General features: G+C 36.2%; 1 protein-coding gene across 11 annotated transcripts in view; it reads left to right on the top strand.

Moving 5' to 3' along the window:
- The window catches only part of LOC593178 (histone deacetylase 4), an 83,976-nt gene that overhangs the window by 48,357 nt on the left and 10,993 nt on the right, over window positions 1-24,626 (top strand). For 7 of the 11 annotated variants that reach the window (XR_004065037.1, XM_011662239.2, XM_011662240.2 and 4 more), the window contains 13 exons: window positions 748-883; window positions 5,863-5,980; window positions 7,715-7,833; window positions 13,364-13,501; window positions 14,495-14,607; window positions 14,900-15,037; window positions 17,987-18,056; window positions 18,598-18,724; window positions 19,599-19,764; window positions 20,202-20,441; window positions 20,929-20,971; window positions 21,842-21,967; window positions 24,493-24,626. Coding sequence is in view for 10 of the 11 variants with exons in the window: in XM_011662239.2 (XP_011660541.1) it covers window positions 748-883; window positions 5,863-5,980; window positions 7,715-7,833; window positions 13,364-13,501; window positions 14,495-14,607; window positions 14,900-15,037; window positions 17,987-18,056; window positions 18,598-18,724; window positions 19,599-19,764; window positions 20,202-20,441; window positions 20,929-20,971; window positions 21,842-21,967; window positions 24,493-24,626 (1,668 nt within the window). In the remaining variant the exon portion in view is untranslated. The remainder of the gene's footprint in view (window positions 1-747; window positions 884-5,862; window positions 5,981-7,714; window positions 7,834-13,363; window positions 13,502-14,494; window positions 14,608-14,899; window positions 15,038-17,986; window positions 18,057-18,597; window positions 18,725-19,598; window positions 19,765-20,201; window positions 20,442-20,928; window positions 20,972-21,841; window positions 21,968-24,492) is intronic. The other 4 variants (XM_030990941.1, XM_011662237.2, XM_011662238.2 and 1 more) reach the window with 4 other exon arrangements.

Genomic DNA, 24,626 nt, shown 5'->3' with positions numbered 1-24,626 from the left:
AAAGTGCAAAAATGAAAAGGGCATTTTCAGACCTTGTCCATCTTACAAAGAGATGTTTTAGTTAATTATTTTGTTTCTAACTACATACACGTATCACAATGGTATTCTCTATGCAAGTAAGGTTACCCCACACTATGAAGTTATGCAATTCATACTGGAAATCCAGCAGTACATATAACTATATCCATTGTTTTTGGAAGAGTATCTTCCAAACCTCAAACACAGATGTAGCTGCTACCTTCATTTTCTGTTCCAATGGAGTATAGTTTTACGAAGGGTTCAAATTCACCCCCTGCATGTTTGTATTTGTTAGTGATATATACCCCCTGCATTCTACCTGTATGAGCTAGCGCAAAGTATGTTATGTACATGTGATGTAGTCATTAAATCTGCTGATGAAAGCAAACTGAACAAGGCAGAACTTTGTGAAAGGATAGCTTCACATGTGGTAGTTTTACATAATGAAGGGTTTGTGTTATGACCCTATTGAACATCATACACAAAACATTTGTATTCTACGTTCATTATTCATCAATCAAATCATTTATTAGTCAGACTGTTTCCTCAAATGATGTACAAATATATAGAATAATGGATGCTCTCCATAACAGAGAACTCTGATCATTTCATATGAGGTTGAGACTTTAGAGGTTAAAAATAGTAACTATATTTGGTACTGAAAATATTGATAAATTATAGAATTGCAAATCAATAGTTCATGTTTTTTATTGTTTTATCTGTATGCAGCATGTGCAAAGAGAACAACTCCTGGAGCAACAGAGGTTACTTGAGGCTCAGCAGCAGCAGCAACAACAGCAACAGCAGCAACAAGCTCAGAAGCAACATCTCGAGCAGTTGTTAGCAAAGAAGCAAAGTAAGCAAAGTAAGACAATTCATCTGTGTGCATTTAACGAAAAAATCATCTTTCTTCCTGCCCTCTGAAAACTACATGTAAGAAGAGATTTCTAATGGCTTGAAAATAAATCATAATATTGAAAATATAATTAGACCTGTAAAATGGAAACATTGCTACTGGTTTAATGGCATTTAATGCATTCTTCTAAAATGCTGGGAGACATTTAAAAATAATTTTAGTGCTATTTACCTATTTGAAATATCAATGTGTGTAAAAATATGGCATTCATTTATATAAACTTTTTATAATGAGTCCTATTTGTTATTTTCTACTTAACATATATATTGACTGCTTTGAGGGGCACGGTTAAAACTATATTGCCCAAGGTGATCTGGAAACTGAGCTGTGCCCCGACACGAAGTCGAGGGGCACAGTGCAGTCTCGAGATCACAGAGGAACTATCTAGTATAGTAACAGAAATCAGATGGATTGATAATAGAATGAATCTTTGTTCAGTCTTTCAGTCATTCTAAATAGATACTTAGTCAAGTAGGATGAATACAAGGCATTCATTCTAAATAGATACTTAGTCGAGTAGGATGAATACAAGGCATTCATTCTAAATAGATACTTAGTCGAGTAGGATGAATCTAAGGCATTTATTCTAAATAGATACTTAGTCAAGTAGGATGAATACAAGGCATTTAGTGACTGGTTGTAATGGAAATGAAAATGATTGAATGCATTGTATTATGGATGTAATGCAAAGTAAAGGCAAGAGTAAAGTGAAGTGAGTAATGATCGATAGCTTTATCAGTATTCATGATTTTTAAGAAGTATATAGATTGAAGATTCTATCCTTTTACCACATCGTACTCTCATCTGAAGACTATAAAGCTTGTTCTTCTCATTATAGAGCTTTAGAAAGAAAGAGCTTTCCCCAGGCTTCTTGTTTATATCAAGGGTCTAGCTCCTGACTTTCAGATCTGAAGTGCATTAATTCCTTTTGAAAGACAAGACAATTATCGTCGCTGTTTTCACAAAGTGACGGTAGTGAAAAAAAATTGCATTCACTTTGCGTGACGATTTTCCTCACTACCGTCACTTCGTGAAAACAAGGACGTTATACACAATACATGTATGCATGACGCATGAAAAAGGTCAATTAGTCTGATCAGAGAGATGTTTGTTATTGTAATATGGACATACCCAGTATATGAACATGATGTCGACTTCTATTGTCCTGTAATGATTTACTCTTCAAGCAAAGTAGATCATTGGAAAGAAACAACAGCTGTGTAACTCTTATTAAGAAGAAGAAGATGTGTACATGTATTTTTATTCGAAAACATCAATACCTTTCTCCTGTAACACATCAATGTATGCAGTTTGGTACAATCGCATACAAAATGTATAGCCTTCAAATAATACCTGTCAGAAACAACACCCCACACAATTATCCCTATATCGTAATGCCATGGATTGGATAGACTCTTAATGATGTCACAAGTTTTTCTCTTTATTGTAATGGTAGTGTTTAATTGTTTCCGTCTTTTGACGTAATTCCTCAAAAATGGAACAATAAATATTCAAGAATTTATTGCTAGCTTGATTTTCTGGAGGATGTATGTTTTTTTGATGAACGTATGCAAGATAATTTTAGACATTCACTTGTACGCAATCGTTTAAATCCTAATTGTTCTTCTTTATAGAGATTTTATTTTCTCATCTTTATACTGGAGTTTTTCACCGCAAATGCTTTCTGGCTAAATGCGGAAACAAAATACCTTTTCCAAATGAGATTTTCTAAAATCGTCACAACTCGACAAATACAACGCCAAATTTAGAGCGTCTATTTTGGTCGCTCTGCAACTGACTTCCCGATGGGGGAAGGCTATTTTTAAATACATGGATGAGCGATGGTTGAGCGCTCGCACAAACATTCGCCCACGTAGCTAGCTAGGCAGGCAGGCTTGAAGCTCAGCAGCGGTACTACCCCGGGGAAAGCGGGGATCTTCTCTAGTGACACACAATATGGCTGGATGTACGCAACATCGCTGTGATGGGGCTTTATTAACCACGGACGGAGAGAGAGAGAGAGAAAGGCAGGCAGCGCATCTGCTAGCTGAGCTATTTTTAGCAGGGAGGGAGCGAGCGAGCGAGGGAAAGGTTTTAGAAGCCCTTGTACTGATCACGTTCAAGTGCAGAGAATAGAATTGTCTTGCAGGATGTAAGGTAGGTAGGAAGAGGGAGAGAGAGGGGGGGGGGGTGTCGTCATGCAAGGTGTACAGCTGCGATGATTGAAGAAAGAGGGGAAGAAGATGGAGAGGAATGGAGATGGAAAGGAATTTCTTGTACTGAGAAGGTGGAAGGTATCCAATCCAATCCAAAAGATATTTGGTATGTGTGCGTATATGTGAGAGATATGAGGGAAGAAGAATTAGTTAATTAAGTAGAAATACCTTTACAAGGTTGTTTTAAAGAAAGTATATAAAGAATGAAAAGGGCGAAGAGAGGAGATAGGCATGGATAGAGAGAGAGAGAGAGAGAGAGGAGGGGGGGGGGGTACACATAATTACAGGCCTACACTATAGGAGAGCAGAAAGGAGATGCTACAGAGAGATGATGGGAAGGGAATGTGTGTGATAGCCTTTCCAACATTCTAGAGCTGATACAGAATGGCTAGAGAGAGAGAGAGAGAGAGAGAGAGAGAGAGAGAGAGAGAGAAGGGGCTGAGAGATAAGGATAATGAAGGATAGACACACTGTAGGAGAGAGTGTAAGGAAGGAGGTAGAGGAGGAGGAATATCTGTGAGATCTTCAAAGAGATGGCAATTGCAGGAAGTGGAAGATTTCTCAATGCTCCAAGATGAAGATAAAGTCACTAGAGACAATATTTTGGTCTTTGGAAAAGGAGTTAATTGTAGAGATTTTAGGAAAACAATGGTTAGTGGATAATTTATACTGCCATTGTGGAAATTGATTTAAGAAACCCAAAACAACAACACAAAAATCAAATTGTCCACATGAATACAACTTATTTCTGGAGCTATGTTCATTGGTCTGCTGAATGCATATGCATGCACATGAAATTATGAGTACAATACAAACAGGATATGTCTTTAATAGCAAGCAGTGTTACCTAAATAGGAACAATGTCTGCATTTATAGAACTAGAGTCTCACATCAGAAAACAAGGAAAATATCTCAACTGCTGCAATCCCATTTTAAGACATGGGGATAAAATTACAAGTTAAAAATATTGTAAGGTTCAATAAAATCAATAGTTTGTTGCCCGTTATGGGAAAGTGAGGAGCGAGCGTGGTACCCTCCCTAGCTCTCCTTCTTATTCCAGCATTTATCCTGTGTACGTACGTACGTCAGCAAGTCTGTTTACCTCTTTCTATTTCTAGCTCTCTCCTCCTGTCTAAAAGTGGCGTCTTTTAGACACGATTCATGGAAATGCAATTATGCGCTGCTCTAGTGCTGTGACGTATGTAGGACCGTGTTGTTGTACGGATGAGGTTTTCACTGTCTCCCATTCAGTTCCCCTCTCTCTCTCTCCCTCTCTCTCACAGTACACAGAGACTCTTTTTAGCATCCAGGCTATTTTCATCCTGCTAAAAATATATTTTTGCGATTGAGGGGGTTGGGAAGATTCGCGGTTGAAAGATGGATGAAGAAATTGGAAGTTGAGGATTAAACAGAGTAGAGGATGGCAATTGTTTTTGTCAAGCTGTTATTGAGATCATTATTAAGCAGTAAAGTGTTGTTTAGTTTATTAAATGTAATTGAGTAGAAAGCTGAAGGGGAAGGAAGGTGATAATAATTTAGAAATATTCATTTATTAAATTTACTATGATGATTGTATAAATGGAGAGCTGGAAATTTTGTTATTATTTTTAAATATTGATATAATTTCTCTTTTGAAGTTTTTTTGGTCAAAAATTATTTCAGGAAGTTTTCTTTCCGTCATGAATTATGCATTTTCAGTAATTGAGATTAACTGAATGTTGTGGTACATTTTACATCAAGATGTAGCAAACTATAGAAAAAATATTTTTACATCATAAAAGAACATTATTTCCATTGAGTATTAGATAAAGATACATGTAGTAATATATTTATCTTGAGTGGTTAAATCTTCTTTAGTTAGCAGTTAGGAGATAGACATAAAAAGATTGATCATAAAATGGATTCTGTAAAGACTTTACAAGAAGAGAAGTTGTTATGTCTCTACAGAGCTGTGTTCATTCTCTACATACGTGTAATGTGGAATATCTTTCAGGGATGCATTCTTACTCTGTTTTATGCGATACCTTGTCCCTTTTGTTTGAGAGAGGCAAACAGTGGACTGACGTTGCTCGAGTCGCTGGAGTTATTTTTGGCATGATGAATCGGCAAGACGCGTAATGTGGATTGAGATATAAATACGATCATGCAAAGATTGCGAGAAAACGCCTCTCAAAATAGATTTTGATACAAAAAAGTGTTTGACTTAATAAGAGGGTGTAAAGAAGTCTCTTTTGAATCAAAAGGAGAGTTTTTCTGCTTTCACAAATATAGATCGAGATAGAGAGCGATCGAGTTCTTACTTTAAAAAAAGGATTAGGCATGAAAAGAATGCATTTTGTAGATGCATTCACAATATATATATATATATATATATATATATATATATATATGGTATTGCAGGGTTTGTAACCATGGCAATAGCTCACTGAATTTGTGAATAGGAGATGAGGAAAAGAAAAGATATGCCTAAGGAAGGTTGAGTTTTGTCTTGTTTCATTTATTGTCATGCATGTAAAGTCTTATCAGTATCAGCATCTAATGAAGCAGTATTGATTTACTTTGTGCATTTAAAATTGAACACATCTTTGAATGTATTGGGTATTGTTATTGAGATGGAACAGCATTTCTAAAGACATATATTTTTAAAACATACAAAAAGAGTACTTAGAAATTCACAATTTCTTATGAATGTTTTATGTTTTCATTCCTTAGGTGCCAATGCTTCAACAGAAGTTAAGGATAAACTGCAGAAGTTTCTCTTGAATCGGCAACAAAGAACCGACTATGGAGGGAGTGGACCTCTTAACCACTCACCTCCCTATAGGCATTGGTAAGTCTCTTTTGAAACAAGCTGGAAATTAGGAAGAGGGAAACGTTTCAATTGGTTGTGCACGATGGTACATTGTTCGTATACATTTAAATGGTTATCCCCAGAAGAGAGAAGAATGAATAACATAGGGACATTTTATCATTAAGATTCAAAGGATATATGATTATCAAACTATCAAACTGAAATTTAGAATCCAGTCCAACAGTTTTCTTTCATTAATTAAAGTCCATTTGATATAGAGGTTTTTATGATACTTTCTATGGTGAATGCTTTATTAGGTTATTCATGTACTTTTCCAAGAATATCATAGCATCAGACTCCTTATCCTGTTTGTCCTCTGTGGTTACACGTTGCTTTCAATCACTGATCTATTAGTCCTAGAGAATAGATACTTGTATAATAAAAGAGATATATGACTCGACCCACATATAGAGTTTGTTGACCCTTGAACAGATATATTGCAAAACCAGTTTTTCATTTATTTGTATAAGTCAGTGAGTTTTGCATGTTTGAGTGACTAGTGAATACATACACCTTTGAATATAACCAAAAGCTAGTATGGGGATTGTATTAAATGAGTGTTTTTCCTATTAGTAACCCACTCATATCAATTTCAATTTTGTATGAAAGTCTGTGCATATTGGGAATATGTGAGTGGAATGTGAAATACGGATTAAGTGTAAATGCATGTTTAACCTTCATTGTCTGTTAAGTTTGTACCCCTTATCTTACAAAATGTAAAAGTTTGATTGGATCAAAAATGATTATTTTCATAATTTGTCAATAAGGAAATATAATATTCAACGTTCTTGTTGATTTCCTTGTATTAACCTCAATGCCATTATTTTGTATAATATTTCATTTGATAATAGACATGTATGTCTATAGCATACATTAGGTTTAATATGTCTCATTTTCTAACATCTTTGATGGTCAGTTACTTTTAAAAGGTTGAACTCTGTTTTTCTTTTGAAAGTAAAAAAACATACTCTGCTTGACAGAAACCAACCACATATATTATCTTATCAAACCTCAATACCAGGATTCAATGAATGAAATGCCTGGGATCCTAGGGTCTCTACATACAGCTTGAGAGGGAAAAGGAGGGAGAGGGGTGGGGTGGGGAGTGGGGAGGGGTGGGGTGGGGTGGGGAGTGGGGAGGGGTGGGGTGAGGTGGGGTGAGGAGTGGGGAGGGATGGGGTGGGGTGAGGAGAGGAGTGGGGAGGGGTGGGGTGTGGAGTGGGGAGGGATGGGGTGGGGTGAGGAGAGGAGTGGGGAGGGGTGGGGTGGGGAGTGGGGAGGGGTGGGGTGGGGGTGAGGAGAGGAGTGGGTAGGGGTGGGGTGTGGAGTGGGGAGGGGAGGGGTGGGTGAGGAGGATGTGGTTGTGATGCTCATCTTTACTCCCAGGGTCCTACAAATGAAACCAACCTACATAATTGAATTAATTTTTCTCACAATATTTTAAGTACTATTAATATTTAATTTGTTATTTAATAGTATGTAGGGCAAATGGGAGAGGACCTGGCAAGATACCTCACAGAGTTGCCAATGTGTTTATTGGATCACACCTTCAAAAAGGCATAACTTTCTTATTTTTAGTTGGGTTTTGCTCATAACTTTCACTGACATGTTTCTCTAATATTTCTGCTCCTATTAAATCTAACTTAATACCAGGTTGGACTTCCCCTTCAAGATGCATTTTAATCATGACATGTTATTTTGATTTTTTGACAGGACCCCTCCCAGCTCGATGGATCACCATTCCCCTCCACATAATGTATCACCCCAGTTTCATCACCAGCCAATGGGGTTTGGCCAATATGATAGCAGCAACTTTCCCCTCAGAAAAACAGGTATGATCAATTAGATTACTCATTCTATCATCATATGCTAATGTAAAAAAAAAACCACAACTTGCCTGGCTGCATTGACACTCATTGCTGAATCGTCTAATGCAAGGCATACATTTTGTATATTTAAAAAAAATCATGATATAGTTGTGACAGAATCTGGATAATTATAACAAATATTTTGAGCCTTATCTGCTTAAAGGAAAGGACTCATGTTGTTTTGAAAGTATGGTTGTGTCAGTATCATTTGCTCTTTTCTTATCAAGTATTCCTTAATAGGAGTACATGTATATGCTGCGTAAGATTGAATGAGAGTTATTGTGTAGGGGGTACCTAGTAGGAATCAAATTTGTAGAGAATCCCTTGGTGAAAACACTGATCTATTTTAAAGCATACGGTACATGTAAGTATTTTTATTTGATAAAGTAGATATGAGAGAGGGTGTGAGAGAGAGAGAGAGAGAGAGTGTGTGTGTGTGTGTGTGATATGTATATCCTGTTATTCTTGAATCACTATGGACTTTATTAAAAGAAAAGAAAGAAAGAAGGAAAGAAAAAAAAAGAAAGAAAGATAGAAGTAAATACAAAAAGTAAAAAGTTAAAAGAAGAAAAAGGAGGAGGAGGGACAACACACACAAAAAAGCTTTCATTTTTTTCTAATGAGGAGCTTCATGTTACCTTTCTGTGCAACGTCAATGACATCATTAACAGGATACAGTATATCACCCATCAGGTGGATGTTTACTTATTGGTTAATGTTTAATGTCATAAACATTATTACAATTCAGTCTCTACTTGTACACACACATGCATAGACACACACCTTGTTCACTGGTTCATTGTTCATGTACATTGATTTCACCTTGAGCTAGCTAGGCACTGATTGAGCAAAGCTGGATTGATTTTGATTAAATGCTTTGAAGGTTACACAAACATATGTCTACATATATGCATATTTTGATGTAATGCAGGATAATTATTCATCAGATAAAAAAAATTCTGGTTTGATGAGAGAAGAGAATTCATTGATGAATTATACATGAACATGTAGTAGATTTTCATGAAAGGTAATTTTTGAGAATTATGTAGCTACATACTGCTAGATCCTCACAGTGACATGGGGTTTGGAGGTCATTTAGGACAATCGTTTTCATTTTTAAAATTGGAAAGAGCACCTTAACATCATCTCTCAAAAATGAAGGAAGAAAGGAGGGAAGAAAGAAACTCAGACAGAAGAAAGAAAGCAAGAAAGCATTGTCAACTCAATGTTGAAGGTTTATACTATCTGTCTGTGTATGTTTGAGAAGTGTGGGCTCTATAGTTTTAAAGGTAAATCAATGTACGTTTTCTTTTAACACTTATCTTTCTAATGGACTTTGTAACTTATAATACTCGTTGCTAAAATAGTAAAATTATAGATTCTTTCAATCTTGTTCATATTTGTATTTCATTTTGAAGAGGTGTTTATTACTTGACAGGATACTAACAAACAAATATCCACATTTGGGTTTGACTCATTATTCCACATAACATGTTGTTTAGAATGCACATAGATTGTACGATGTCATACACATTGTGTCTGTTTCATTTTATATTTGAGCTTTCAAGTGTTCAGAATCTTGTTCACAGCGTGTTGATTGATAACATCATAGCAGGAAATAGAAATAAATAAAAGCTCTCTCTGTACACACTCTAATAATAGCTTTCAAAAGATGTCAAACTTGCTCTCATTTCTCTATTTGACTGAGCTAGCTAGGTGCGTCCATGCAGTATAGTGTTGATCTATGACAATGAACTCCATCAACATAACCTTGTACCTTGGCCTAGCTGGCCTGCCTGGCCTGGCCTGGCCTGGATGCTATGCTAACTCTGTTGACTAGCTGCACCTATTCATAGCTCTCTAATGCAAATACTCAAGGTGTAATAGCAAGCAACCACCGCAGTTTGTGAATCGTGAAGCCAAGCGTGAAGCGTACTCACCGTTTACATTTCCTTTTTCTTTTGAAGCGTTGATCTCTAAATTAGGTCATCCTTCCCCCCACTGGGAATACTCCCTTAAATCTACCAAGTACGTGCGACTTATTGGATTATAGTACATATAAAATGATGTTTATGAAAATACATCAATATTTAAAAATGAATAATACACACTATTCAAACTATAGTATACATGTAAGGATAGCACCTCGACATAGGTTTTTTTTATAGATTCACTTAACTTGACAGTATAAATGTACATCTTGTTGTAGTGTTCAAATTATCATTACTTGCATTTACATAATATAAAGTGAGTATATCTAATATTCAATAAAAGAGTAAAGCAATTGGCGACATGGATATGGTTGGTAACTGCTTAAATGACATTTAAGTACATGAAAACAATCATTAAAGATCTGCAATTAGTTTTCGTAATATGTACTGCTGATTGTGCAGAGTTTGTACATGTACATGCAGCCATGATTATGACGTTTATCAATGAATAGAGATAGTTTAACAATGATATTAATGGCTGCCATGATGCAGAATAGTTGCCTTCTTTTATGCTTCTGTCAGAGAATAAAAAGATACCAAAGTTAGTTGATAAATGCCTTGCCAGATTGTTAAAACTAACAATTTGTTATTTTTACATGTAGCCAAAGTTAATTTTACAAGTATTTAATCGTTCCTTATCAATATTCATTGGAGCCTATCGTATCTTGTTGACTATGAGGACATGCACCATCGATACTGTAGTTGTTGATATCTGTACGTGATGATCAACGATCTCTTGTCTCTCCCTCGCTGGCTAGGTACCTCCCAGGTCAGGACTTATTACATATCGATGAGATTTTTATTTTTAGCCTACCAGCGTACAAGGTTCTGCATTATTGATTGATTCCCATCCTTGGCTGGCTATTCTCTACTTTCCCTCTGACCTTTCTATGTAGCGCGCTCTAGTTTTCATCAAACCTTCTCTTCTCAAACCAGCTCAGCTCAGCTCAGCTCAGCTGAACAACCTCTGCCATGCCATGCCTGCATGCCTGCTGCCCTGCCCACTAATCAACTAGATAGCTGGCAAATTTCCGTCTAAGAGGAAGCATATCCCTCTTGTCATCTTTCATGCACTTGGCTTGTCTTTTATTTTAAGGTTTTGATCCATTCATTGAAACTGAATGGACTGATAATAGGAGGAAATGAAAGGGACCTTGTTCAATTAGAAATGTGGTCAAGGTTTGTATACACATAGGAATGACAAACAAAGAAAATATACATTTAAAACAAAAAGAACATGGTAAGACAGAGAGAGAGAGAGAGAGAGAGAGAGAGAGAGAGAGCACAGAAATCATGATTTAAAGGGGTAGTACGTCCACCCTGATATTATGTTGGTTTTAATAGAATCAACAAAAAAATGAGAAGGTCAGTGACAGATTAATCAAATTCTGATTAAAATTAAGAAAGTTATTTATTTTTGACGTTGTGATCAAACCAACACAAATTGGCAACTGTGTGATGTATCTTGCGAGCTCCCCTCCCATTTGCTCTGTACAAAAACCAAACAAACAAACAATTCCCGGAAGAAAGTTGTTATCATAATACATTCACCCTTAATATATTTATTGCAAATATGTTTTTATACATCACCTGTATGAAACAAATTTATTCTGTCATCAAGAACAAACAAAATGAAAGTTTATGAACTTCTGCACTTCTCCAGAAAACACATGTGACAAAATATAATAGTGTATAATCATTACAGTACAATAATAATAATAAATTAATAATAATAATGTAACTTATATCGCGCCAAATCCACTCTGTGGAGTGCTCAAGGCGCGTGTAAACAGGAAAAACGATCAAGACTTGAAAAGGAATGTTTTGAGATGAGTTTTGAAAGAATCAGAAGATAAACATTTTTTGATGTCTTCAGGAAGGCCATTCCATAATTTAGGACTAGAGTATGCAAATGATCTTTCCCCCCACGTTTTGGTAATGTAGAATAAAGAAAGACGAGGAGACCTCGGTTGAAGAGAACAAATTGTGAAATAGCTCGTAAGATATTTCACTGTATTGTAATTGCCAAAACGATTTATTTTTAATCATAATTTGCTTAAACTTTCACTGACCTTTTTCTCTCACTTTTCTGCTTCAGTGCAAACCAACTTGATATCATGTAGCGCGCACCTGCTACAAATTTTACAGTTATGATGATCACCTGTACATGGGGATAATTATGCGTGACATTGCTGAACAAATTTGCATTTTTATAATGTCAATACGTGTATGTACTAGTGTATGTGATTGCTCAATTTGCAGTACACCTTGTGTGCAATAAGCTAACAAGGTACATGTATATACAGTCTTAATGAGAAGGAATACATTACACTCACTTCAAAATGAATAATGTTTTACTTGAGTTAGGCATTAAATTCAGAAATGGGGCTACTTGTCTTGAGCCATTATTTTAGGCCTTCTTGGTTGATTTGTCAGAAAGAGACACAAATGGAATATTTCAGATTTGTAGATGACATGAATTCATGCATCTGCAAGATCTGCTGAACTGAAGTGTAGTGTAGTGTTGAAAATGGTCATATATTATTGAGGAAGTGAAGCCACCTTTGACAATGTGAAGTTATTTATGTATCATGGGTTAGATTATGGTTTGTCATTCTTGGAAGGCTGTAAACTATTATGGGGAAAACCAAGTCTCAATATTTTATCTTACCTTGCAAAGATAGTATTGGTTCCATTGTGTGTGTACCAAACCAATCTAATCTGAATAATGAATGATATCTTCTGCACGCAAATAAGTACTGATTGAAAAAGACACAATATATAATGGAAGAGACCAAGAGAGAGAGAGAGAGAAAGAGAGAGAGAGAGGGGGGGGGGGGAGTGGGGGAGGGGGTAGAGAAGGAGAGAGAGAGAGGTAGAGGGGAGTGGGGGAGGGGGGGGGTAGAGAAGGAGAGAGAGAGAGAGAGAGAGAGAGGGAGTGGGGGAGGGGGGGGGGTAGAGGAGGAGAGAGAGAGAGAGAGGGCCAGAGAAGAAACATAGCTGTAGAGAATGAGAGACAGAAGGAGACATAAATTGGGAAGGAGAGAAAGTGGAAAAAAGAGTGGGGGAAGGGTATTTGGACTTGTTTGTTATGTGAATTTGATTTATGAATAATACAGTAGCTAATAACATAATTTTCAGCTTTCATGGGTAATTATTTCATTTCATTATTTAACTTGCTTTATATGTACACATTCATGATAGATGTTATCAAATGGATTCAAATCATAAATAAACATGCTTTGATTTTACAATCCAAATTTTACCAATAATTTGTATGTGTAGATATGATGGATTTATTTTGTTACTATTTTTGTTAATATTTTCATTTGACAAGCAAACAAAATTACTAATGAAAATAATACCAAATCAGATATTACAGTTATTTGGAATTTGAGGGGGAGAAGAGACAAGTATTGATTACTATCATGCATGTATGCAATGTGATTGTATAAGGCAATGGTTAATTATATAGTTTTCCCCTTTTTCTTCCTTTCCTGCAGCATCTGACTCCAACTTGAAAGTAAGATCCAGATTGAAAGAGAAGGTTACGGAGAGACGTACTCATGGTAGCCCTCTCTTGAGAAGAAGAGAAGGACCAAACTCTCTCAAACGGAAACCCATCAGTGGAGAACTCAACTGTAAGTTTATTTTTGTTACTTGGTCATGAGCACTTGCCCTACTTATATTAACAGGCTTAACAGGGGCTTCTTGCATGAGACATTGTCATCAAATACAAATGAGAAATTACAAATGCAAATTTGTTTTGGGATCATTACCCTGTATTATTTACAGTCAGTCCAATGAAGAAGAAAAGAATTTAAAAGCTGTGTAGACTTGACTTGCGAGTAACTTGGTATTAAGAACTAAAATCAAAGAAGTCTGCAAAATAATTTTGGGTACATGCATATATGAGCAGAAAGATGAATTATAAAAATGTGTACACTTAATGTACACAATTTACAAAATTGATTATATTACAATTTAATGAACTCAATTTACAAACTCAAGTAAGCTAACTAAAAGGTAAATTGATGAATAATAGGCCTTTCTGTCAGCATACCAGAAAGTTTATTTTGTTGAAAAATGGACAAAAAAGAAAGGGGTGGGGTAAACTGGTCCAAGGATGGTTACGATGATGTGTGTGTGTGTTGATATAAGAATTGGCAAGCGGGATAGGTAGTTGATGATTAGAAGCTTCCTGGCTCAATGGATGCTAACTCACACTAAAAGGTCAACACACTTTCAGTCGGTCTCATCTTCCCACTGAGTAACAGCAGGAAAGTCTCACACACATGGAAGATTATCTGATTATGTTCTCTCTCTCCCATCCAAATGAATTACACAATATATAGAGTCACATAATTGAGGGCTTATTGAACAGGTGATATCATATCTATGGCTTAAAGGCAGAGTTTGTAATTCAACATTTTACTGTTTAAATCAGTGAGGTCCATTTTGTTGCAAGTGTTTGATTGGACTCAGAGTTATGCAGGTTCAAAAGTCCGGTTATTACATCTGCAAAATAAAAGTTACCTAATTAGATTTGATCTGGACAAACACCTGTTGTTATTGAAGATAGCCTTGCCTGTATGTTGTAGAAGGATGATTATGATTGTTGTTTTATTTCACAGTAGATACTTCATCAAACAGTGCTCCTGGATCCGGTCCTAGTTCACCACTCAGTGCTGGAGCTGCTGGAGGGGGTGATAGTCCTAATGGACTATCTGTAGCAGCATTACCTGAGGTAAGTCTCACTAGTCTACTTATCACTTCCATCTAAATAAAAGGCTTAGCAAGTCATTATATTCTAGCTGTCACCAATTACTAGAGATTTTAAGATGTTTAAGCAGTGGATATACATTTTAAATTGCTTTCGGTGAGCTATCATCTCAGATATCTTATATTTCTTTATCATGTTGGTTTGTGGATGATGGTGTTACAAGGTAGATACGTTACTGCATTGGGATGTTTGTTATGTTTAATGAAAAATTGTTTTCAGATCTGGTAATTTTAAACAAATAATGTTTTTATTTCAGGAGGCAAGTAGCGCGACTAAGATGATGCTGAAGCAGAGGTTATACGGTGTAGTGAATGATCTCTACAGCTCTCCATCTCTACCTAACATATCTATCGGGATTCCTGCTGCAAACAACCCACAACACTCGCCACCTCTGGTAAGAAACAAAATCATATACCACCCTTAACACTCGTCACCTCTTGTAAGAAACAAAGTCATATACAACCCACAACACTCACCACCTCTGGTAAGAAACAAAGTCATATACAACCCACAACACTCGTCACCTCTGGTAAGAAACTAAATCATATACCACCCTTAACACTCGTCACCTCTGGTAAGAAACAAAGTCATATACAACCCACAACACTCGCCACCTCTGGTAAGAAACAAAGTCATATACCACCCTTAACAATCGTCACCTCTTGTAAGAAACAAAGTCATATACAACCCACAACACTCGCCACCTCTGGTAAGAAACAAAATCATATACCACCCTTAACACTCGTCACCTCTGGTAAGAAACAAAGTCATATACAACCCACAACACTCACCACCTCTGGTAAGAAACAAAGTCATATACAACCCACAACACTTACCACCTCTGGTAAGAAACTAAATCATATATAAACCACAACACTCACCACATCTGGTAAGAAACAAAATCACATACAACCCACAACACTCCCCACATCTGGTAAGAAACAAAATCTCATACAACCCACAACACTCACCACCTCTGGTAAGAAACAAAGTCATATACAACCCACAACACTCACCACCTCTGGTAAGAAACAAAGTCATATACAACCCACAACACTCACCACCTCTGGTAAGAAACAAAGTCATATACAACCCACAACACTCACCACCTCTGGTAAGAAACAAAGTCATATACAACCCACAACACTCACCACCTCTGGTAAGAAACTAAATCATATATAAACCACAACACTCACCACCTCTGGTAAGAAACTAAGTCATATATAAATCACAACACTCGCCACCTCTGATAAGAAACATAACCAACAACACTGGCCATATTTATTGAATAATCTTAAAGTTAGAGTTAAAAAAAAGAATACAGTGTACATGTAACAAGTAAAAAAATTCTTTTGTTGTGATTAAAGTCATGCACCTTTGAAATTCAGAGAAAGAATTTGATCAAATCCTTGAAAAGTATTCCTGTGATAGAAAATGAGAATAGTTGAAATCTTGCCAAAATGAAAAGGATATAAAGGATTGAATGGAACAAGAGGAAAGAGAGGAAGGAAGAAAGTAATTGTGTTAGGCTGCCAATACAGACATTCTGAGATACACAATGGCAGGACCTGCTTCAACCTTGCCCCACCTATAGGAAATGGTGTGTGTATGCATTCAACTTGCCCCACCCCTTGGGAAATAGCGTGACAGTATTGTATTTGGGTTATAGTGTTATTACAGGAGTTTAGTGACCCTTAATAGAAGAGGAATGTATGAAGCAGTTCAAAATCAATGATGAATATGATATTGTGATTTAAAAAAGCAACATTATGAAAAGACTTGGAAGAGAGAGATGACATGTAGCTTCGTTAAGGCTGAAAGTGGAGGAGATAATTGTTAGCTTCATGAGCCAATGTAGGATATCCTGATGCTGAAAGCTTTCATTATTATTTCAAATTAATTCCATTTTTAAGTGTCATTGCCAAAGAGGGAAGATGTGTTTGCACTAGCTATCAATCTATTTGCCAATATGTGGGTTTCTATCTGTTTTTATTGTCTGTTTGTTCAATATATATATATATTTTTTTTTTTATAAGAGTTACAAATTTTGCCAAAACTATCATTGCTAGGAAATACAGCAAGTGTAGAAGACAGAGAGAATGATAGACAGAAATAAAGAAAGAAATAGCGGAGAGAAGGATAATGTATATTTCCTGAGCATGTATATAATTTATCTATCATTTTGTCCGTTGTTGAACATGGAAAGATTGAGAACAAGGCAAATTTAAAATTGGTTATAATTAAGCCCTCTTTCTAACTAAACTACCTGGTATGAAACATGTTTTGCATTGAACTGTGATTCATTGTTCAAGAGACATTATGGTATTGGGGGGGGGGGGGGGGGGGGGTATGAGGATGTATTTATAGTTATTGTCCATTGTGTGTTGATGATTGAGTAAATATAAACCAGACATTACAATGTCACTTCAAAGATACGTACCAGATTGATGTCTAATTCAACCTCTGTGTTATCTATAGACTGAATTTAGATATTGTTGATGATAATATTACTATTGGCACCTTGCCTGCAATCCTAATGTAATTCAAGATGAGCATTGCCCAACAGGAGGTATGCTAGAGAAACAGTGGCTGAGTTCAACATTGGCAAGGGGGTTCAATTCTTTTTGTTTGGCAGGAAAGAGTTTGGCAAGACAGGATAAAAGTTGGCATGGGGTAGTGAGTTATAATTATAACATGCTATCTCAGTTGCCTGGCTATTTATGAAACAAACAACAAATTTGGTTTTAATGGGAAGATTATTATGCAGCTTGTTACAGAGTAGAGCTATATATGCATAGAACCTATTTCATGTATTATGGCAGTGTACGCTAGATTTATGTATCAGTTTGGGCTTTGTTGACATATGTGATTGAATGATATGGTCCTTTTCATTCACACGCTACTCTTCCTAATGTGACCACATGTGAATTAAATTAAATTTGTTTTGAAAATACAAAAAATAATTATATCAGGAACATTGAAGTGAAGCAAACAATAACAATGAAAACAAAAATGAATGTTTATAATGCTCTTGAAATTGATCCAAAATTATGTAGAAAAAAAACATTATTTGGCATTGAATTATACTGTGGCATTACATTATGTCTATGTTGATATTAAGATATACTGTTTCATCATTGAAATATTTAAGAACCCTACATGCATAGACCGTGTGTAGTAAGTACTATTTTATGGTTTGTCAACATGCATGAACCATACCAGATAAAACACACTGTGCAAGCTTTTCTCGTACTGGCCAAAGAGGAGTCATTCATATATATTTTTTATTTATTGGATTGGCTTTTATTGAAGACTCTGAATGTAATTTTCTACTCCTTTCCAGGGCCAAGTGAAACCAGGTCTACCAACAGCATCCATGTTAGGTGCTGCACCTCTTAATCCATACCTTCCTGGTAAGTTAGTCAGTATTCTAGATGAAAGTAATGATATGAGGATGATGTTGGTGGTGGTGGTGGTGGTGTTGGGGATGGTGGGGGGTTGTGGTGGTGGTGGTGGTGGTGGTGGTGGTGGTGGTGGTGGTGGTGGTGGTGGTGGTGGTGGTGGTGGTGGTGGTGGTGGTGGTGGTGGTGGTGGTGGTGGTGGTGGTGGTGGTGGTGGTGGTGGTGGTGGTGGTGGTGGTGTGGTGGTGGTGGTGGTGGTGGTGGTGGTGGTGGTGGTGGTGGTGGTGGTGGTGGTGATGATGATGATGGTGATGATGATAGTGATGATGGTGATGATGATGATGATGATGATAGTGATGATGGTGATGGTGACGGTGGTGGTGGTGATGATGATAATGATGATGATGATGATGATAGTGATTATGATAATGGTGACGGTGATGGTGGTGATGATTATGATGATGATGATGATGATGATGATGATGATGATGATGATGATAAGGAAGAGGAGGATGAGGGTTTTTTTAAATTGATATTTTCTTTGTTGTAACAGGTGCACCTCTCTCTCTAGCTGGTATTAATCCTGCACATTTAGCTTGTATGACCTTCCAGGATTTTCAGCAGGCCCAGACAGCCGCCATGTCAGCTGCTCAAATCGGAATCCATCCAAAACCAATCAGGTAGGATACCACATTATACAATCTATACATATCTTAACAGATACTCTGCACTCTTCATAAAAGACTAGAGGGTCATTATGGTGTAGACGTACACCTGCATATCCTAAATATTTATATCGGGATGAAAAACCTGAGGGTTCTTATGATTAAGTTGGGTCCTTTTTTTCTTTAGCGCAGTTAGTGATGAATGTGATAATGATATTCATTAAAGGTATCATTCAAAGTAAAATTCAAAAATATAAAGTTATACCATCAGCTATGGAGGGAAGAAATTGCTCAATTGGAAGATAAAGGAGACAGAACAACTCTTTCTATATTGCAAGATTGAGTTTGGTTTAATGAATCGATTTTATCGAACTGTTTGTTTAAAGGCACACTGCCATACTTGTAGCTACTTGCTCCCTCTATATAGAAAACTTCCCTAATCGGTGCCTGTTGGTCCCCCATGATCCTCTTTTTCTTATGTTAAATGAGAGCTGAGTTAATGAGATAGCCACCTGTCACAGTGACCTCGATGGCTCTCTGTGTGGTCTAATCCCTTCTGGCCCAGTAGTGGTGACGATCTTTAAGGCTAAGCTAAAATGTTGTTTAAAATATTTGTCGTTTGACATTAATCAACTGTGATATAACTGTGGTCTTTGAATGCCAAATACAATACTAGCGTTACACCAAAGTTTAGCTAATGGGTATCACATAGTAGGAAGTCAGTTTGAGAATGTTTGAGAATGCTATCACCAGTCCATTCTAAAAACTTGGGATATACCATGATACCTCTCTCTTCAGGAAGGCACTTTAAGAATCACATTTATATTTACTGTTCATGGAAAAGACGTACATTTATTAGAGATGTTTAATATGTTGCATTGTGTTTCAGACCGGTGACGCATAGACCCCTAGTGAGGACCCATTCTGCCCCTCTGCCTAACAACCAGCAAGTTCCTACCAGCCAGAGACCACATTCTATGTTACTCTCTCATCATCATCATTCACAGTTACTACAGCAACCGCATCAACTCCTCAACAATCTTGCTTATCAAAAGGTAATATTCTATAGAGATGCAAGGGTGCGATGTTACCCACAGTGATTATGTAATTACAGATACTATGCTATATAATGGTCATTACCAAATGGCAGAAATAATCTTTTCAGATTGGACAGCCTAAAAACCTAACAACAACAACAACAAGAAGCAACGTCTTATGTTTGCAGACCTATGTCTAGATAATGGTAATTTTTATAAAAAAACAACACCTGATTGCATGAACCATTGGGAACATCACTTTTGATCACATCCCGATAGCTTTTTTAAATTGTGAGAATCTGTTGTTATTGATTAGTAACACTAAATGAGCTCAAAATTCACATTCCTTAAATGTTTTAAACGGTATGTTAAAGGAAATACGAGATGCATGTTAGTTATCAAGCATGATCTGGTCATATGATAAAGATAAGTTGATTTTGTCTTTGTTTGTACAGCTCCTTGAAGAGAGAAGTGAAGAGAGAGTTCAAGAAGAGAGAGAACAAGAAGAATCTGAATCAGAATCCGCTGCAGGAGCTACTGCTTCAGGAGCACCTAACATGCCATCACCGTCCAAGGCTAAAGAAGCTCTTAAGAATGCCATCCATATCAAACAAGAACCAATTGATTTTACTGAAGAAGAAGAGGAGGAGGAAGAAGAGGATGATGCAGAGACAGAGATATCTAAATCTAGAGAGGTAAGATCCCTTTCTGTATTTATAGTGTGAAGGATTTTTTTTTTTTTTGGGGGGGGGGGATGAAAAACAATCTGTACTGTCTTTTGGTTGGATGGTTGGCAGGACTGTGGAAAGATCTACTTGTGTAAGCCCAGAGTCTTTGTAGATTTCTTGAAAGTGTGTACATTTGACCAGTGTGAATTGTGATATTGACATGTTTTTGTTAGGGGGTTTTCAGGTCATGACAACCATGTCTCATACCCACAGTGTTGCCAAAAGCATTTCTGATGTACAGTATTTCAATGCATATGATGAACATGAAGAGTTCTCCTGTGGGGGAAAATTGATGTGAAATCAAGGCAGTGGAAAATTCAATTTGTTTCTGTCCTGTCTTGTTATGTAGTTGTCGTGAGTTATTGGATTTTTATGCCTCTAAATATGTGAGGAATTACTTTATATTAACTGTTTTTTGTAATATACTTTTCTCTTTTGCTATTTTCATTTACAGGATAATTTAGACATGCTAAGACCCTCAACAATGACCAAAACAGGTAAGAATACTTGTCATGAATTAAAAAAACAAACACCTTTTTGGTATGGTTGACTGTGTCCCTAGTATTAAATTGTTTTTCTTCTTCTCAAGTATATGTCAATAACATGTGTTTACATTCTCTTCCCTCTGTGCTCCTTAGCACATAGCAGGTCATTGCACTTCTTATATAACACTATAATCTTTGTGTAGTACCTCTATATTATTGCTGTTGTGATTTGATGTACAGTGCATTATCACTCATTTATACATGTACCTACGTGCACTTCATCTATGTGGTTTCAGTAACATAGATTCTGTACTGGATTGTAGTGGATTTGTGTTTCTTTGATTCTTTGTATCATATCATGCACTTTGTGTGTCAGTGTTTTAATTGGTGGGCGGCAAAACAACGTGAACAAAGAACACCTTTTACTTTCACTTCTCTTGTGTTGTTTTTAAAAGGATCTCAGTGAATAGAAATTGTTTTGTACTTTTTCATTTTAAAATACAATTTGTCTGCATTTTTCTGACTAGATACAAACTTTTTAAAAAAAGAGGGTAAAAAAAGAGAGAAATAAAGAAGCGAATCCTGAAAGAATGGAAAATAAAAGGAACTTTGTTTTGTCAGTTTTGTGAAATAAAATCTGCTGTGCTTATGGAATGTACAAGGGAAATTGACCAATGCATGTTCAGACACGATTTACTGGATTTTTATATTCAATAAATGTGGCACCTTTCTCCCTTTCTGTTTCTTTCCTTACTTTGCAAGTTACATAAGCCATTAGTGTGTATTCTAGTTACGTTTGATCTTTTCCTTTCTTGTTCTTATTCTGCAAATGAGTAGAATGTCTGTTCCAAATGAGCATTTCTTTCTTGTAATCATGATCAGGAATGTTTGGTGGCCATCGTCCTTTGATGCGGGTACGCAGCTCACCGGCTGCTGCTGGTATCCCCTCACTCTCACTCAACCATCATCATCATGATCACAATCGTACCAAACACACCTTTACTACCGGTATATACACCCCTATCCTATCCCTGCATGATATACATACACCTCTTACCCTTATACCAATGTATTCCTGCATGGTATATACACCTCTTACCCTTATACCAATGTATTCCTGCATGGACATCTCTTACCCTTATAACATTGTATAAGGTGTTTACACCTCTTACCCTTATACGAATGTATTCCTGCATGGACATCTCTTACCCTTATAACATTGTATAAGGTGTTTACACCTCTTACCCTTATACCAATGTATTCCTGCATGGACATCTCTTACCCTTATAACATTGTATAAGGTGTTTACACCTCTTACCCTTATACCATTGTATTCTTGCATGGTATATCGTCGATGGGGTGACAAAACCTCGTATCTCAAAAATCATGAATTTTCAGGAGAGCAAAAAAACATTTCCGGTCTCAATAGATTTAGTGCTGTGACACCGTCCTTTGTGTGGAATTTGTGAAAAAACCGAGACAGGAGGCGTTCCATGGATTTATCAGGTGGTGTCATAGGCCAATAGGTACACAATTATGCAAAAAAAATCCAAACCTCAAAAAATTGAGATACAAGGTTTTGTCACCCCACCGACGATATACACCTCTTACCCTTATACCAAAACCTCTTTTACATCTCTTACCGTTATTCCAATGTATTCCTACAGGGTATACACACCCCTTACCGTTATACCAATGTATTCCTTCAAGGTGTTTACACCTCTTACCCTTATACCAAAACCTCTTCTACATTTCTGCATGGTATATACATCCCTTACCCTTATACAAACACGTCTTTTATATTCCTGCATGGTATTTGTATGCATCATTGTGGTATGACAGTGCATGTTAACAACTTGATATGAATTACGATAACACTATCTGTACTTGCTTTATATGTATGTACTCTGTCAAAGAAGTGCTGTCATGTAGATGAACTAGTCTTGTGCATAAATCATCAAACTAATCTTGTTATGTCTGAATAAGTTTGGTATTTACCATGTAATCTTGAATTCAACCAAATACATAGTAATAATTATATGTACATCTGAATATGGATTCCTCCATGAATGGGGAAGTTAAACATAGGTTCAGATTGGTTCCTTTTACTTGAAAGGAAGAAAAAGCATGGTACAGAAATGATGCTGTCTACCAGTACCTAAAAACAGGTTATGTCCCCTGACTGACAGCCTGCATGTATGATCAAGGTGGATGGCATTAATTGCTATGAACTCATAATATGAACTCATTATATGACCGTTGTAACATAATCCCATATAGGATATTTACATATCAGGTTCATGTTAAATCAGGATAATGGTAATTGAGGCTTTTAATATCTGATCTCAAATATCAAGAAGCTTGAGAGAAGATAGAAAACTCATTAGAAGGTATCTCACAGCCATTCTAAAGGCTTAGTACAGATAGAGATAACATATTCCTTGGCAATTAAATATTGTAATTCGCTTGCTATTGCAGTTTGGGTTGAGCACTCGGAATGTGCTTCATTATACAAGGAAAACAGGTTTGAAAAATCAAGTGGGAGTCATGAAATTCATTACCCTTATTCTGTCAGAATATTGTATATTTTAATATATTTTCTAGTACTTCTAATACTAAGGCTAGATCTTAATTATTGATCTTAGGACAACATGTTCATATTTTACTGGTTAAGTACAATATTAAACTGGTTAAGTACAATATTCAACATGTGCTATTTCAAATTTTATACAGGTACCAGAGAATCATTTATCACATGGATTATTCATATCTCAATTATATTTGTGTTGTTGTTCAAAGACATAACATTCATGTACTTAGATGTAGATGTAACACCTGTTTCATGTACATACATGTAGATATAACACCTTTTTTATGTACATACATGTAGATGTAACACCTGTTTCATGTACATACATGTACATGTAACATGTAGATGTAACACCTGTTTCATGTACATACATGTAGATGTAACACCTGTTTCATGTACATACATGTAGATGTAACATGTAGATGTAACACCTGTTTTATGTACATACATGTAGATGTAACAGGTGTTTTATATGTCAACTTGTACAATACTAAGATTAACAGAGACTAAAACACATCTTGTATGCATTAAACCATAAGCATCCTTACTTCATGTTTGTGCATGTATTTTTAGAAGAAAACAAGTTGAAACCAAGTTCTCCTTTCTCTTGAAATTGTCATTTTATATTTAAATATATTGATATTTACCTGATTCTAATGGAAGTCCATAGTCAATTACTATGAATCAAGACGAACTGTATTCAACAGAGTTTAATTAATCAGAATCTTTTAATTTGTGTGTATGAATACAATTTTCAAAGTTTGTATTTTTAAAAACAAAATTTAATTATGCAAGAATGCCATTCCAAGTAAATAAAGAACTGTTTTATTATTATTATTTCTGGAGAAATTGAAATACGGATTTTTATAAAATTTCAGTGCCAGTGATTGAATAAGAGCCTGATTCATCATTAATGTTATTATTGTTATTTGTCTGCGTGTAGGCCTTGCGTATGATACGTTGATGTTGAAGCATCAATGCCAGTGTGGAAACAATCAGAACCATCCTGAGCATCCTGGACGTCTACAGAGCATCTGGGCTAGACTTCATGAGAGAGGGATTGTTAGTAGATGTGAG

The sequence above is a fragment of the Strongylocentrotus purpuratus genome, unplaced genomic scaffold, assembly GCF_000002235.5.
Source record: "Strongylocentrotus purpuratus isolate Spur 01 unplaced genomic scaffold, Spur_5.0 spur5_scaffold_19, whole genome shotgun sequence".
Lineage (NCBI taxonomy): Eukaryota > Metazoa > Echinodermata > Echinoidea > Camarodonta > Strongylocentrotidae > Strongylocentrotus > Strongylocentrotus purpuratus.
Note: the sequence above shows the minus strand (reverse complement) of the source record. Positions and strands in the feature narration are given on the sequence as shown.